The sequence below is a fragment of the Gopherus evgoodei genome, chromosome 1 (assembly GCF_007399415.2).
Source record: "Gopherus evgoodei ecotype Sinaloan lineage chromosome 1, rGopEvg1_v1.p, whole genome shotgun sequence".
Classification (NCBI taxonomy): Eukaryota; Metazoa; Chordata; order Testudines; family Testudinidae; genus Gopherus; species Gopherus evgoodei.
The window spans coordinates 29312131-29327618 of record NC_044322.1 but is presented as its reverse complement, the minus strand read 5'-3'; the positions used below and the strand labels follow the sequence as shown (position 1 = coordinate 29327618).

General features: G+C 43.2%; 1 protein-coding gene across 1 annotated transcript; it reads left to right on the top strand.

Moving 5' to 3' along the window:
- The first annotated feature begins 5365 nt into the window (after nucleotides 1-5365).
- Nucleotides 5366-14268, top strand: LOC115645815 (stromelysin-1-like). Its single transcript, XM_030550973.1, has 10 exons — nucleotides 5366-5485; nucleotides 5646-5890; nucleotides 6209-6357; nucleotides 6453-6578; nucleotides 8084-8245; nucleotides 9096-9240; nucleotides 10338-10471; nucleotides 11075-11234; nucleotides 13647-13750; nucleotides 13937-14268. The coding sequence occupies exons 1-10, from the start codon at nucleotides 5369-5371 to the stop codon at nucleotides 14038-14040; spliced, it is 1446 nt and encodes a 481-aa protein (XP_030406833.1). The 5' UTR covers nucleotides 5366-5368; the 3' UTR covers nucleotides 14041-14268.
- The last annotated feature ends 1220 nt before the right edge of the window (nucleotides 14269-15488 follow it).

The following is a 15488-nucleotide window of genomic DNA, read 5'->3' as shown; positions in this document are numbered from 1 at the left end:
TGGCACCTTATAGACTAATAGACAAATTGGAGCATGAGCTTTCGTGGGTGAATACCCACTTCGTCGGATGCATGTCATGCATCCGACAAAGTGAGTATTCATGCATCCGACGAAGTGGGTATTCACCCTTGAAAGCTCATGCTCCAATACGTCTGTTAGTCTATAAAGTGCCATAGGACTCTTTCATAGATTCATAGACTCTAGGACTGGAAAGGACCTCGAGAGGTCATCGAGTCCAGTCCCCTGCCCTCATGGCAGGAACAAATACTGTCTAGACCATCCCTAAAAGACATTTATCTAACCTACTCTTAAATAGCTCCAGAGATGGAGATTCCACAAACTCCCTATGCAATTTATTCCAGTATTTAACCACCCTCGCAGATAGGAACTTTTTCCTAATGTCCAACCTGAACGTCCCTTGCTGCAGTTTAAGCCCATTGCTTCTTGTTCTATCCTTAGAGGCTAAGGTGAACAAGTTTTCTCCCTCCTCCTGATGACACCTTTTTAGATACCTGAAAACTGCTATCATGTCCCCTCTGAGTCTTCTCTTCTCCAAACTAAACAAACCCAATTCTTTCAGCTTTCCTTCGTAGGTCATGTTCTCAAGACCTTTAATCATTCTTGTTGCTCTTCTCTGGATCCTCTCCCATTTCTCCACATATTTCTTGAAATGCGGTGCCCAGAACTGGACACAATACTTTAGTTGAGGCCTAACCAGCGCAGAGTAGAACGGAAGAATGACTTCTCGAGTCTTGCTCACAACACACCTGTTAATGCATCCCAGAATCACGTTTGCTTTTTTTGCAACAGCATCACACTGTTGGCTCATATTTAGCTTGTGGTCCACCATAACTTCTAGATCCCTTTCTGCCGTACTCCTTCGTAGACAGTCTCTTCCCATTCTGTATGTGTGAAACTGATTGTTCCTTCCTATGTGGAGCACTTTGCATTTGTCTTTATTAAACGTCATCCGGTTTACCTCAGACCATTTCTCCAATTTGTCCAGATCATTTTGAATTATGATCCTGTCCTCCAGGGCAGCTGCAATCCCTCCCAGTTTGGTATCATCTGCAAACTTAATAAATGTGCTTTCTATGCTAACATCTAAGTCGTTGATGAAGATATTGAGCAGGGCCAGTCCCAAAACAGACCCGTGCGGAACCCCACTTGTTATACCTTTCCAGCAGGATTGGGAACCATTAATAACTACTCTCTGAGTACAGTTATCCAGCCAGTTATGCACCCACCTTATAGTAGCCCCATCTAAATTGTATTTGCCTAGTTTATTGATAAGAATATCATGTGAGAACGTATCAAATGCCTTACTAAAGTCTAGGTATACCACATCCACCTCTTCTCCCTTATCCACAAGGCTCGTTATCCTATCAAAGAAAGCTATCAGATTGGTTTGACATGATTTGTTCTTTACAAATCCATGCTGGCTATTCCCTAGCACTTTACCACGTTCGAAGTGTTTGCAGATGATTTCCTTAATTACTTGCTCCATTATCTTCCCTGGCACAGAAGTTAAACTAACAGGTCTGTAGTTTCCTGTGTTGTTTTTATTTCCCTTTTTATAGATGGGCACTATATTTCCCCTTTTCCAGTCTTCTGGAATCTCTCCCATCTCCCATGATTTTCCAAAGATAATAGCAAGAGGCTCAGATACCTCCTCTATTAGCTCCCTGAGTATTCTAGGATGCATTTCATCAGGCCCTGGTGACCTGCAGGCATCTAACATTTCTAAGAGATTTTTAACTTGTTCTTTTTTTATTTTAGCTTCTAAATCTACCCCCTTCCCATTATCATTTGCTGGTTTTACAGATCCAGACTAACACAGCTACCTCTCTGATACTTAATTAAAAGAGACATTTTGAGACCTCAGATAACCATGTGAGTTAGACTGGAGAAAAGTGTTGCACTAGTGGCAATCCATAATACTGGAAGGATGGTCCAGCAGTTAGGACATTAGCCTGAAGACTCAGGAGACCTGGGTTTAATTCCTAGCTCTGCTACAGACCTTGGGAAAGTCACTTAACCTCTCTGTGCTTCAGTTCCCTGCCTATAAAATTGGGCTAATAGCACTTCTGTACCTCAGAGGGGTGCTGTGAGGATAATATATTAAGGACTGTGGGGTGCTCAGTCACTCTAGCAATGACTATAAGTAACTGAGCTAGATCACTGAAAGTCCCTTCTGTAGAAGTGGGCACTGCTTTCTGAGAGCCTGTCACTGATGCTGTAGGGATTTCTGCTTTTTCACTTCTGTATTGTACAATATATGTTTTAAACTCTGTACATCCCCCATCTGGAGCAGGAGGGTGGCTCCTGGTCTCCAGCATCCCTCCCCTACACACATGCACCAGGCAGTGCAGTCAATTGTAATGGTGTTACTGGTATAGGCCAGTAGCAAATTATTTATCTCTCCCTGTCTATCGCAAGAGCAATGAGGAAGCAAAGAAGGACCTGTGCCTCAGAACAGGGGTTTTCAAGTTGCTGGTCGTGACCCAGTACTGGGTCCCAGAATGGAAGGAACTGAGTCATGGTGGCCCAAACCCCTGCCCCAGCCCTGAGCCACCTCCAAACCTGAAGTCCCCTCCTGCACCCCAAACCTCTCATCCCCGGCCCCATCCCAGAGCCTGCACCCCCATCCCAGAACCCTTACCCCTCCTGCACCCCATCCCCTTGTCCAGAGCCCCCTCCCACAGCCTGAACCCCTCATTCTCAGTTCCACCCCACAGCCAGGGCCGGTGCAACCATTTAGGCAAACCAGGTGAGCGCCTAGGGTGCCTAGTGGTTGGGGGAACCTAAAAGTCTCCTCAGGCGAGGAGGTGGAGTGGAGGTGAGCTGGGTGAGGGGGCATGTGGGGAGGGCTACCTGCAGTAAAGGGGGGGGGCGCACAGGGGAACAGCTCCTCGCCCCAGCTTACCTCCACTCTGCCTCCTCCGTTGAGCACACAGCCCAACTCTAAGTCTCCTCCAATCAGCGCTGCAAGCCTGGGAGGGGAGGAGAATTAGAGCAGCGCTGGCATGCTCAGTGGAGGAGACGGAGCCGAGGTGAGCTGAGGCGTGCTACCCAGGCAGGGTTAGCTTTCTCAGGGAGAGGTCTCCCCAGGCAGGGTTAGCTGCCGTGGCAGTGGGGGGGGAAGTCTCCCCAGGCAGGGTTAACTGCCGTGGTGGGGAGGGGAGTGTCCCCAGGCAGGGTTAGCTGCCGTGGGGGAATAGGGGGAGTCTCCCTGGGTGGGGTTAGTTGCCATGGGAGAATGGGAGGGAGCGGGGTTAGCTGTAGCAGGTGGGGAGGGTATCTGCTGCAAGGGGGCTCCTCGAGTTGGGTGCTGAGTTAGCTGGTGGGGGGGGTGGGGTTAGCTGGGTGGGGGGTGCAAGGTGGAAGTTTCGCCTAGGGCGCGAAACTTCCTTACACTGGCCCTGCCCACAGCCCTCGCCCCTGTACCCCAATCTTCTGCCCCAGCCCATATCTTCTCCCATACCCCAAACTCCTCAACCCCAGAGCCATTGGGTCGTGGGCATCCACAATTTTCTGCAACTGGGTCACCAGAAAAAAAGTTTGAAAACCACTGCCTCAGAGGGACGATTTTGAGTCACAATGTCTCCTGGATACCCCTGGCATGGTTCCTGTACCATTACTTAGAAATGTGTGAACTGCTCTCTGACAACCTGCAGAACTCACCTCTGTGGCTGTCAGTTTGACCTGGCTTGCATATCTCGGCCTTCACAGATATGCTGATTCTCAGTTCATCACATCTGATACTCAGAACCATAAAACCATTATCTGTAAGCTTCAGTCTGCAGACCATAGCAAATGAACTTGTTCATTAGCCTACCTCATCCTTCTGAGGGCCCTGAGCAAGTCTGGTCTGTAATTTTTTAGTTACTAACATGCTCAGTTGCCAATCCTAGGGACTGAAGTTTATAGATAAGAACATTATGGTCCCACGTATCAAATGACATTGAATGAGATACAGCATTTCAAGCATTGTGGAGAGGCAGGAAGAAAGTGAGGTCAAAGTCCTACTCTCCCTCATAAAGTCCTATGGTACGGCCCATGGATTAGCAATCAAACTGGGAAAAGATTATGACATGGTTACTCATACCTTCCCCAGGACCTATTGTGGCAACACCCATATGCTTGTTACTTCCAGAGGGGATATAATTATTTATAGTGGGGTGCTAATCATGTTGTGCCAGAGTTAAGGTTGCACAACTGTTTCCATTTCAGTTCTGTCGTTAGTTGATGGCATCTTTCTGAAACATTCACTTTTGGAAGCTGGCATTTCCAGTGGTTTGTGCACAAACATGATTTGGGAAGGAGAGAGTAGGAATGGAAATTTGATCTGAAAAACAAGTTAGCCATTTCTGAATGTGAGCCCTCAAGTCGAACGCTTCCGATGCTCAGTTCTTGAATGAACCCAAAGCTCTCTGTTCTCATTCATTTTTGATAGCAGTTAGTTCTCATGCAAGTCTACGGTCTTGCTGTGTCATGTTTGCATTGTTTATCACAGAACTGGTTGTATACATAACCATCTTTCATCTTCTTATATGGAATTTTGTTCTTGTTTTTGGGCAGATACCTTTGTACTTTTGGTTGTTAAATCTGCACTCCTTGGCCATCAGGACAAGATAATACTGGCATCTTTGTTTCTTCACTCCCTCTTTGGTGATTATCCCGTTGATGCTGTCTCTTCTTATTTACTCACACATTTGCATCCGCACTCACACAAAGAATGGCTAAACAATTTTCTAATGAGCAATTAAAGGGAATAGCAAAGGGAATAGTTAAACAATCTTTTAACAAGCAGACTAGACTTGTAACCAAACAAAATTATTTTAAAGCAAAACAATTTAATATAACAATTTTAGCTTATAAAACAAGATCACTATTGACAAAAAATTGGAACAATTTACTAGATTATGACAACTCAAATATTTGCTAACATAATATTTTTTCTCACACTGCAGCACTTTAACACCTCTGAAAAATCAGACTACTTTTATGCAGATGTCTAGATACTACTTTTGGTGCTGAACTCATGTTTGAAAATGTTGGACTAAGTTAGGAAGGAAAGGGTGAAAAACAGGAAGGAAAGGAATAGGAAGGTATCCTGGACATCCTCTGACAATATTGCAAAATCCGGGGGTTTCAGACGAGGTCACCTATAGTGTGTCATACTTCTGCTAAAATAAGCATTGTGTATGTTTTGTGGAAAATCAGAGGATGTTATAAACTGTGAGTCATGTCACTGTTGACTTTACAGAGCACCCAAGTGATATATATACCGGGACACTGAAGACACATGCACATAAAAGATAGAGACAGAGATATTTTGTTAAACTAGTGATAGGACAAAGAAGTGATGTTGAAAATGAAGAGTCTTTCATTCCAGATCTTACTTTGTGTAGCATTTTCTTATGCTTTTCCAGTAGTTCCAGAAACAGAGAAGAAAAATGAAGAAGACATGCAATTTGCTGAGGTAATGATTGTTGACAGTATATATGAATAAAGCTGATAGGAAGAATTAGTCTTTTGTCATATTAAGATCACAGGACTAACTATATAACTATTAAGATTATTCTACACACTCTCAAAGAAACATGAATGTCATAAAATGTGACTGTTTTTTTTCTGATCAGAAATATCTGGAAAAGTACTATAAACTTAAAACAGAGGCAGAACCTATCTTTAAAATGAAGAACAGCAAACCCATAACTGACAAAATCCGAGAAATGCAGGAATTCTTTGGGCTGAAAGTGACTGGGGAACTGGATTCCAATACTTTGGAGGTGATGATGCAGCCCAGGTGTGGAATACCTGATGTTGGTCAGTTCAGAACCTTTCCAGGGTCTCCTAGATGGACAAAAACAGATCTGAAATATAGGTAATATTTCAATGTGTTTCCTTGATTACCATTGGAAATTACAGAAAGAATTAGATTTATATGTTAATTATTATTTATTCTTATCATTATGGTAGCACCTAGGAGCCTGAATGAGTCTCAAAGCCCTATTGTTGTAGGCACTAAACAAACACAGAGGTAGACATATATTGTGTATCAAGGAGCATATTGTCTAAAAAGACAAAACATACAAATAGTAACATACAGACAACAAGGAAGCAAAACGTTTAACATTAAGTACATGTCCTGTTAGTTGCATTTTTAGTTGCCTAAATTTATTTCCTTATTATGCATTTAAAGGATTTTGAACTACACACCAGACATGGAACCAGCTGACGTAGATGAAGCGATTGAGAAGGCTTGGAACGTCTGGAGCAGCGTGACCCCACTGAAATTCACCAGAGTTTATGAAGGCGACGCAGATATAATGATCTCCTTTGCAGCTGGATGTAAGAGAATCCCCATGTGTCAATGATAAGTATTGACTCCTTTATTTACAGTCTTGATTGAGAAGAATCATACTTTTTATGTATCCTTTTTCTAGTTCATGGTGACTTCTTTTCCTTTGATGGAGTGGGTGGAACTCTCGCTCATGCCTATGCACCGGGCGAAGGTATTGGTGGAGATGCCCACTTTGATGAGGATGAATACTGGACAAAAGATTTGAAAGGTAGATGTTCCTTACCATTGTATTAGCATTCTCTGCTGTGCAGTATTTGATTGTAAGAGCTATTAGCTCATTTTTACACTGGAAAGAGATGGGGGCACAAAAGTAATGTAGCTTAGTAATAACTACATATAAAGGGTCTGAGCCTGGTGTACTTCTCAGCGGAATTCTCCTTGAAATCAGTGGTTCAGGTTCTGAGCTCAGTGACACCCGTGACAATCCATAGTAATTCCACTGAAGTCAATTCAATGACTACAACTGTGGCCCCTGTGGAGTGACTGAAATTACCATGGAGGTGGATTGTTTGACTGAGTTAGTCAATAGGCATTGCTAGTGTATGGCATGGAATTGTGCCCTTAGGTTGAGGCTCTTAGAAGTTGTAAAATACTGAACTCACCACTTTAAAAACAAAACATATTAATAAAGTGATGATAACTTTTAACAACCTTGTGCAGGGAAAACAATGTGTGTTCAGTGGATTAGTGTATTTGTGGTGCATGTTGGGTGCTTCTCTCTAGTGTGCTTTATCGTGGGTTAGATTATGGGATCACAAGCTATGGGGCTCAATGCAGGAATTACGGAGTGAAATTCCATGGCCTGTGTTATTCAGAAAGTCAGTCAAGACAAACATAATAGCCTCTTCTGGCCTCTGAATTCATCGATATGAACAAAACCTTGGTTATACGTAAGGAGGGATATTTCTCCAGTCTGAACAGAAGCTTTCATGTTGGCTGGCCTCATATTTGTTTCTTTGAAGGAAAAAAAGTGTAATACCCTCTATAGAATCAAAAACAAATTCTTTTCACAATCTTTTCTCAAGAATAAACATGTCCAGCTTTTTAAAACCCTTCCTCATAGGTCATATTTTGTAAACTTGTTATCGTTTTGGTTTCTCTGCTCTGGATGCATTCTGATTTGTTCACATCTTTCTTAAAGTATGGCATCCAAAACTGGACACAGTACTCCAGCTGATGCCTCACAAGAAGCACCATTCTCTTTTGTGTATTACATATGCCACTCCTGTTAATACACCTTAGAATCATATTAGCGTTTTTTGCAAGTACATCACATTTGTGGCTGAGGTTCCGTTTGTGATCCACTATAACCCCAGGTGGCTCAGAGCCTGAGTTCCACTGTGACCTGGATCCAAGCCCTGTCATTTTGCAGGGTGGACACAGCTCAAGCTGCAGACCAGAGTCAGAAGGTATGTGGAGTACCATATGGATGGGCTAATACGGCTATGAGACTTGGGTCCAGCAAGTGTAAACCCAGATTTACAATGCAGTATGGATGCTTAACCATGGGCTTGGAAACATTGTGTTCCCAATCCCGGGTCCCACAAAGCCAGATTTACAATGCAGTGTAGACATACCCTTTGTTTCCCTTTTTTAAAGATAGCTACTGTGTTCGTCCTGCTCCGCTCCTCTGGCACCTCACCCGTCCTTTCCTATTGTTTTACAGGGACATTTATTTAACCTACATGCATGCTATGCTTTTTATATTTTTAGGTTTCAACTTGTTCCTTGTTGCTGCTCATGAGTTTGGCCACTCATTGGGTCTTCATCATTCAAATGTCCTTGGCTCCTTGATGTATCCAGCCTATTTGCAGAGAGAGATCAGAAACTACAGGCTCCCCCAGGATGATGTTGAAGGCATTCAGACCCTATATGGTTAGGAGGAAACATCACTTTTTTTTAAAGTCTCTCTCATACAGGTTACAAACAATCAGATGAGAATGTGTAACCAAGAGCCATACTGTGTCCTACCTGTGGGGGGCGTGAAGGGGGTAAGGCGCCTCCGCCCTAAGAGCAGTGTACAGGGGCTGGCTGTAACTGTAGTCCTTGCTCTTACCTTTACACAGGGACTTTGTTCCCTCTTGTGTCCTCTGGGTGCTAATCATAGTCAAAGGGATGAGAAGCCGGTAACGCCATGGCTCACTCTAACTCCATCTGCACGAGCCAGCTCAGCTGGCTAGCTCTGAGGAGGAGCACATAGCGCGACCCCTTCGTGCATATTAGGTACACACACCTGGCCCCCCTGCAGAGGTGAATGCTTCCTGGGCATCCCTAATCTGAAAGGTTTACATACGTTTCTGTATGAAACTTTGTGACAGTCTTGTGCCAGCTCCTAAGCAGACGTGAATTGGCACAGCTCCATTCATATCAAGGAGATGTTCAGAGAGGCAGTGGTCAGGATACTAGGCTAGGACTCCAGAAACCCAGGTTCAATTCCTTGCTCTGCCATAGAGCTACTGTGTCACTAATCCTCTCATTTCCCTCATCCGTGAAATGGGGATAATAGCATTGTCCTCCCTCACAGGGGTGTTGTGAAGATAAATACATTAACGATTGTGAAGCGCTCAGAAAATATGCCTCCGTGGTGGCCATATAATTACCTAGATAGAATGGGAAAACACTGTTTCAAACCAACTGAGAATTTGGCCCAGTATTGCTGTTCTCCAAGCTCTGGGATAGCAACACTAACTGACCTTCCAATTCTGCTTTTAACCTCTTCCCTAAGGACCCCCAACCTCTACTGAGCCACCAGCTTCCACACCATCTAAAAGAGCACCCACAGAAACATCAACCACAGGCATCTGTGACCCTCACTTGACTTTTGATGCCATCACCACTCTCCGTGGGGAAATAATGTTCTTTAAGGACAGGTAAATTATTTCTGTTTTGTCAACATCAAGTTTTGCTTAGATTACACTTGTAAGGGCAATGCTTTGACAATTAGTTCAAGAGCGGGGGGGTTTCCTTCCAAATGTATAGTCAACACAACCTCACAAATTTCTACTTGCCCATGCAACCTGGGTGAAGTAACTGGGCTTTCTGACAGGTGAGTAAATATTAGTATTTTAAATCATCCTTAGTCATCCTGTGCATGGTCTGTTACATTTCCATGCCAATTGTGCAATCAGAGCATTGTAGTTTGGCCTGCAGCCATATCACATGAAGCATTGTTCTTGACAGACTGGTATCAGGCTGCGGATGGCAGATCTAAAGGGAAAACTATGGGGCTATAGAAAGTGTCGTTGGTGATTCAGTAGGTGGCATTCTTCACCTCCAGACAGCATTGACTCAAGGCTACAGCTGCAGTGCTTGGTGACACTCTGCTGTTAGAGGTGCCATCTTTTCAATGAGATCTGATACTTAACCCTTTAATGGGTCATTTAAAGATCCCAATGCACTTCTTGCAAGATGGAATAAAAATGGCATCCCCAGGGTCTTGGCTAAATACCAACTCAGGGAATGACATTCTGCCTGCATACATGCCTCCTAAAGATTCAATGGAAGAAATTATTCTTAAATATCCCTCCTAAAAATACAGTTTAGTGTTGCTGTGCACTGTCAAAGAGCTGATACATTGCACTGAAGTGATAGCTGCATTTACATGGTGGGCAAAAGGATTCCTCCTGACACAGCATTACAGAGAGGTTTCAGCTCTGCCCTGTGCCTTACTGGGGACCAAAGGAATGGGAGGGAAAGGGTGAGGTAAAAGGGCAGGGTGGAAGAACCCCAGTGCAAATAAATAGAAGAACAGGATTTCTCTGTAGCAGCGAAGAGGGCACTAGGAAATGGGCATTGCATCTCCAAGGGGACATGATCTGTGGGTTGGGGGCATGTCCCACCACCTGCAACTAATGAACAAATGTACAGCTCATACAGTTGGAATTTTTATTAAATTTCCCTGTTGATGATCTCATGCATTCATTGCAAAATATGATTATATAAACAAGCAACTTGTCTTTTCAACCAGGTTTATCTGGCGCAAGAGTCCTTATTTCCCAGGTATTGAGCATGAATTAATTTCTTCCTTCTGGCCAGCCCTACCATCTGGCTTTCAAGCTGCTTATGAAATTGACAAGAAGGATCAAGTGTTTCTTTTTAAAGGTATTTCTATTGAATTTCTAGACATTCTTCTTACATGTGGAAATGAAGAAGCAATTATTATTATTATTATTAATAATAACCACCACCACCCAGCACTTACATAACTTTTCACTTCAAAGTGCAGTTTCACAGTCGTTAACTAATTAAACCTCACATCAGTTCTGTGGAATAAGATATTGTGCCTATTTCATAACTGAGAGGAAAACTGAGAGTGAAGTTAAATGATATGCTTAAGGCAGGTGAGAAGATCAGTTATATAAAATGGAGTGCTTACATTTAGTCAGCTAAATTCATATTTAGGCACCTAACTAAGTGGCCTGATTTTCAGAGGCACTGAGCTCTCTCAGCTCCAATGGGGGGGGGGAATGTTTTTTTTAATTATTCTAATGAATTTATAAAGCAATAAATCCAAGTGTCCTGAAATATTAAACATTCCAGCTGCCTTTGCAAGAAAGGATTATCTTCAAATTCAGTGCTATCAATGGAATTCATCCCACAGGGAACATAAACATTTACTTGGGGAGGCTCCACGACTGTAATTAAATATTGCTTAATCTCATCAGAAGTCCCTATTGAGCTTTTCTATCTTATTTTTCTTGACAGGCAACCAATACTGGGTTGTCAGTGGATACTCTGTACATCCAGGTTTTCCTAGGAACATCCACACCCTGGGCTTTCCGAGATATGTTAAGAAAATTGATGCTGCTGTTTATGATGAGAATACCAAAAAAACGTACTTCTTTGTAGGTGACAAGTATTGGAGGTAAGATTAAATTCTCCCAGCAAATAACTCATGCACCGTTTTTAAAGCCTTATTAACCCTTTACATTTGGATTTATGACAAATCTTAAGTAGGATTTCATTACTGGTATATTGCACACCCCATTATTAAGCTGAATTTCAGTGACAATAGAGATAGAAGTGAGATCTTTCTTCTCCTTAAAACACTCGAGTTAAAGAACATTTTCCATTTGCTGCTAGTAGAGTAAAAGCTTTTTTATGAGACATGTTGGGGGAATGGAGGGTGCCAGTATGTGAAAAATTCTGTTTAACTAAGAGGAAAGGAGTTTGTATGTGGGAGGGGGTGTGGGGCTGTGGATTGGGGCATGGGTGCGGACTGCCGGATCTGGGGGAGGCACTCACCTTGGGTAGCTCCTCATAAGCAGTGACCTGTCCCTGCTGTTCCTAGGGGGAGGCACAGCTAGGCAGGTTCGTGCTCTGTTCCCGCCCTACCCTGAATGCTGGCTCTGCAGCTTCCATTGGCCAGGAACCACGACCAATGGGAGCTGCAGGGGTGGCCCTGCGGGAGGAGGCAGCCCACAGAGTCACCTAGCCACACCTCCACCTAGGAAAGGTAGGGACAGGTCACTGCTTGTAACAACCCCCCAAAGGTGAGCATCCCCTCTACCCGGCACCCCAAATCCCCGCCCGTGCTCCAACCCCCTGCCCCAAGCCCCCTCCGGAACCCACATCCCCTCCCAGAGACCATGCCCCTCTCCTCTCCCACATGCCAAACCCCTCGTGACTGTTCCTACACCTAGGAGCAGCAGGGACATGTCTCCACTTCCAGAGAGCCACTTGGAGCCATGGATGGAGCCTGCTGGCCCCGCACCAACTGGATTATAAACCAGGCTTCCTGTGAAGATTAGAAATCTGGTTTAGAGATCTTTCGAGTTGGTACAAGCCCAAATAACAGAGCTTTTACTGTAGTATGTTCCTATAACATAGGTGAACATATCCAATTCTTTCCAGCAGAAGGTAGGACACCAACACAGTGGCCAGTTCTTTATCGTATAATAGTGTAATTTGGAGAGGGACTGACGTCGTGTTACAGGTTTGTACAGAGCTTAGCAGAGACATTTAAATCTGTTGTCCTTGCCCTTCTCTCACTTGGGTCAGTGAGAATAGAGACGTTACTTTCACTTTTCTTTCTAGTCATTTTTGTTTTCTCGTTCTTGTGACCAATGCTCTACTGCAGAGTTCCAGCCCAGCACCCGTTATTAGCACAGGCTGAGCCCCGGAGTTATTGCAAAGAACAGTTAATAGGAGTGCATCATAAACCCATCAGTAAAAATCTCGACTGCCCTTCCAGTGTCTGTTCTTAGTCCAAGTTTAAGGTATCCCTCTCCTTTTCAGCATTGGCTGATCCTTGTGTGTGATGCAGGCCTGTAGGGACCCTGTGTTTTGGCTGCTCCCTGTGCCCATCTCCTGGCCCTGACTGAGTTCTCTATTTGTACCTGTGGTGTCCCTGCAGCTCATGCCTACCATGAGCTGTCTCGCCCAAGTGGTACGCCCCACCTCCAGTGGTAGGAGAGCTGGTAGTGTAATCCATACACCTCCTGAGTCTGGTGTTCTGTCCCATTGAGTGGCACCGAGACCTCTTAGAGAGAGATTAATGAGTTTGCTCTACAGCCTTAGCTAACGGCCATATGGCTTTTAGCTCATGCAGTAGATGCTCATGCATTTAGCTCCAGAGGTCCCAGATCCAGTCCCACCCTCTGAAAACCAGGGTCTGTCGGTATTATAGGGGGGCCTCGTCCGGAATTTCAACTGGGAAGTCTCTGAAGCTTGGGACACATGTGAGGGTGGAAAGACCAGCACGTCCTCTTATTTCAACCGCTACCCGATCAGGGCTAAGGGAAGGCTGAACTTCACAGCACCCCTGTTGTCCTGTGCAGTGGGGAACTGAACTCCATCTCCTTCTAAAATTAAACTCAGAAAATATTTCTACAAATAGATAGGTTTTGTAACCACTCCCCCCCCCCACACACACAAAAGCCACCAATATTTCTTCTTGGGTGAGACATAACTAAGTGCTCACCAAGGCCCCATCCTACAAAGTCTTATGTGTATGATTAGCTTCACTCAGGTGACTAGTCCCATCGACAACTCCTAAACACAAAGAAAGTAAGGTACCGAAATGTCTTTGCATCCTAACAGCAATCAAGTAGGAAAAACAAACTGTTTAGTCAGAATAGCTAAAAACAACTGTGTATAAACTAGTAAAGGTGAAAGTATTCATGTAGTAAGAATTGATACAATTCAATGAGTTCACAGTAGCTCATGGTTAGTGAGTTTTAGCTAAGGGCAGGACTTACTTCTTGTAAAGGTCAGTTGGATTCAATATTAAATATCACATGCTTATGTATTATTTTCATTTCATTTCTTCATTCAGTTATGATGAAGTCACCAAATCCATGGAAAAGGGTTATCCAAGACGCATATCAGTTGACTTTCCAAGAATTGGCAATAAGGTTGATGCTGCTTTTCAGGAAAAAGGTAAATGGAAAAAAAATACTTTGAATATACTGGAAAATTTGCATTTCCATAGATTCAAGAATCATTATAGAAATTAGTAAGGATGATTCTTTACATGTACACATTTTAATTTACAGCAGTGTTTGTGGAAAGAGAATGAATATACATTTGTACAAAAGTAATTATTCTTTTTGTTTTTATTTCTAGGACATTTCTATTTTTTCCATGGCTCAAAGCAGTATGAGATAGACACCAAGTCCAAGAAAGTTATTCGTGAAATGAAGAGCAATAGTTGGTTTGATTGCAAATAAGAGCAGACACACAAGGTGATGGTGCAAAAGAAACAGAACCCAATTTTGTATGCGTTAGAGATGGTTTTTCATCAATTTTTTGTTTCTAATCAGTATTATTCATCTTTTACTTTATGTCTGAGCCACATAAGAGCTGTGATCCCTGATAAATATTATTTTAAATAACAGAGGAAATGTTAAATTTAATATATAGCTTTAACTTATCTTAGTATTGTATTTAGGCTATTTATTAAGCTGTCACTGAGCAATAAAGCTATTTTATGTTTGTGTATATAACAGTCTTGGGTTCTTTTGGTCCAGCCTCCTGGTCTTTCTGGTCAGCAGCACTAGAGAAGGGACCAGTGAATTTAATTGAATTGCCCTGCAGTGTGAACTCCCAGCTCAGCCTTTCAGGCAATATGATGACTTTAAGAGACTTCACTAGGTGTAGAGGCCACACAGAGTGGGAGGCAGAAGTAAGTGGGCAGCTTCAGGGTAGAAGCAAGGAGAAATGGTCTTAAGGGAAGGGGATAGATATTAGAAGAAGAAGAAGAAGAAGAAGAAGAAGAAGAAGAAGAAGCTAGAATCACAGCACTATATGTTCACTCCCTGCTTCATAAGAGTTGATAGTTCTAAGACATCTAGGACCTTGAGCGTCAGCGTTATGCTGGACACTGTGACCATGTGGAAGTTTACTGTGCTCTGGTGATAGAGCACTGGTATGTTTACTCCTAAAGCACATCTTGACTACATGAGCTATTTTACGCAGGGCCTATGACACGCAGTTGAGTAGTTCTGATTCCATCCAGTAGAGGGCAGTCACACCCCCAGTTCATTACAATATTATTCTAAACAACTGATCCTATCATCACGCACTACCTGACTGTTATAATTTCTTGGTGTCTTTTGTAATGAAGTAGAAGGGACTGACATAACCCTAGATAAAGGTATTGCTAAAAATGGGGGTGTAGGATGGCGAAGGCTGAGTGACGGGCTATATCCTTCAGGCCTCTAATCTGAATGCAGCTCAGGTCAGTCTGAGCTATGAAGGAAAATTGAAAAAACTGGGTTTGTTTAGTCTGGAAAAAAAGACTGAGGGGGACAGTTTTCTAGTACATAAAAGGCTGTCACAAGGAGGAGATACATAAATTGTTGTCGTTAACCTCTGTAGATAGGATAAGAAGCAGTGGGCTTAAATTACAGCAAGGGCAGTTTAGATTGGACATTAAGACAAACTTCCTAACTGTCAAGTTAGTTAAGCACTGAAATAAATTGCCTAGTAAGGCTGCGGAATCTCCATCATTCAATATTTTTAAGAACAGGCTAGAAAAACACCTGTCAGGGATTGTCTAGATAATACTTAGTCCTGCTGTGAGTGCAGTGGACTGGACTAGAAGATCTCTCGAGGTCCCTTCCAGTCCTATGATTCTATGATTCTGTTCTGGTGATTGTAACTGGATATAGCTATG

Excerpts from the sequence above, each read along its gene's own strand:
- LOC115645815 (XM_030550973.1), top strand. The coding sequence starts at position 5,369 with ATGTTGAAAATGAAGAGTCTTTCATTCCAGATCTTACTTTGTGTAGCA. Across the intron at positions 9,241-10,337 it reads ATAATGTTCTTTAAGGACAG|GTTTATCTGGCGCAAGAGTC; the intron begins GTAAATTATTTC and ends CTTTTCAACCAG. Across the intron at positions 13,751-13,936 it reads TGCTGCTTTTCAGGAAAAAG|GACATTTCTATTTTTTCCAT; the intron begins GTAAATGGAAAA and ends TTTTATTTCTAG.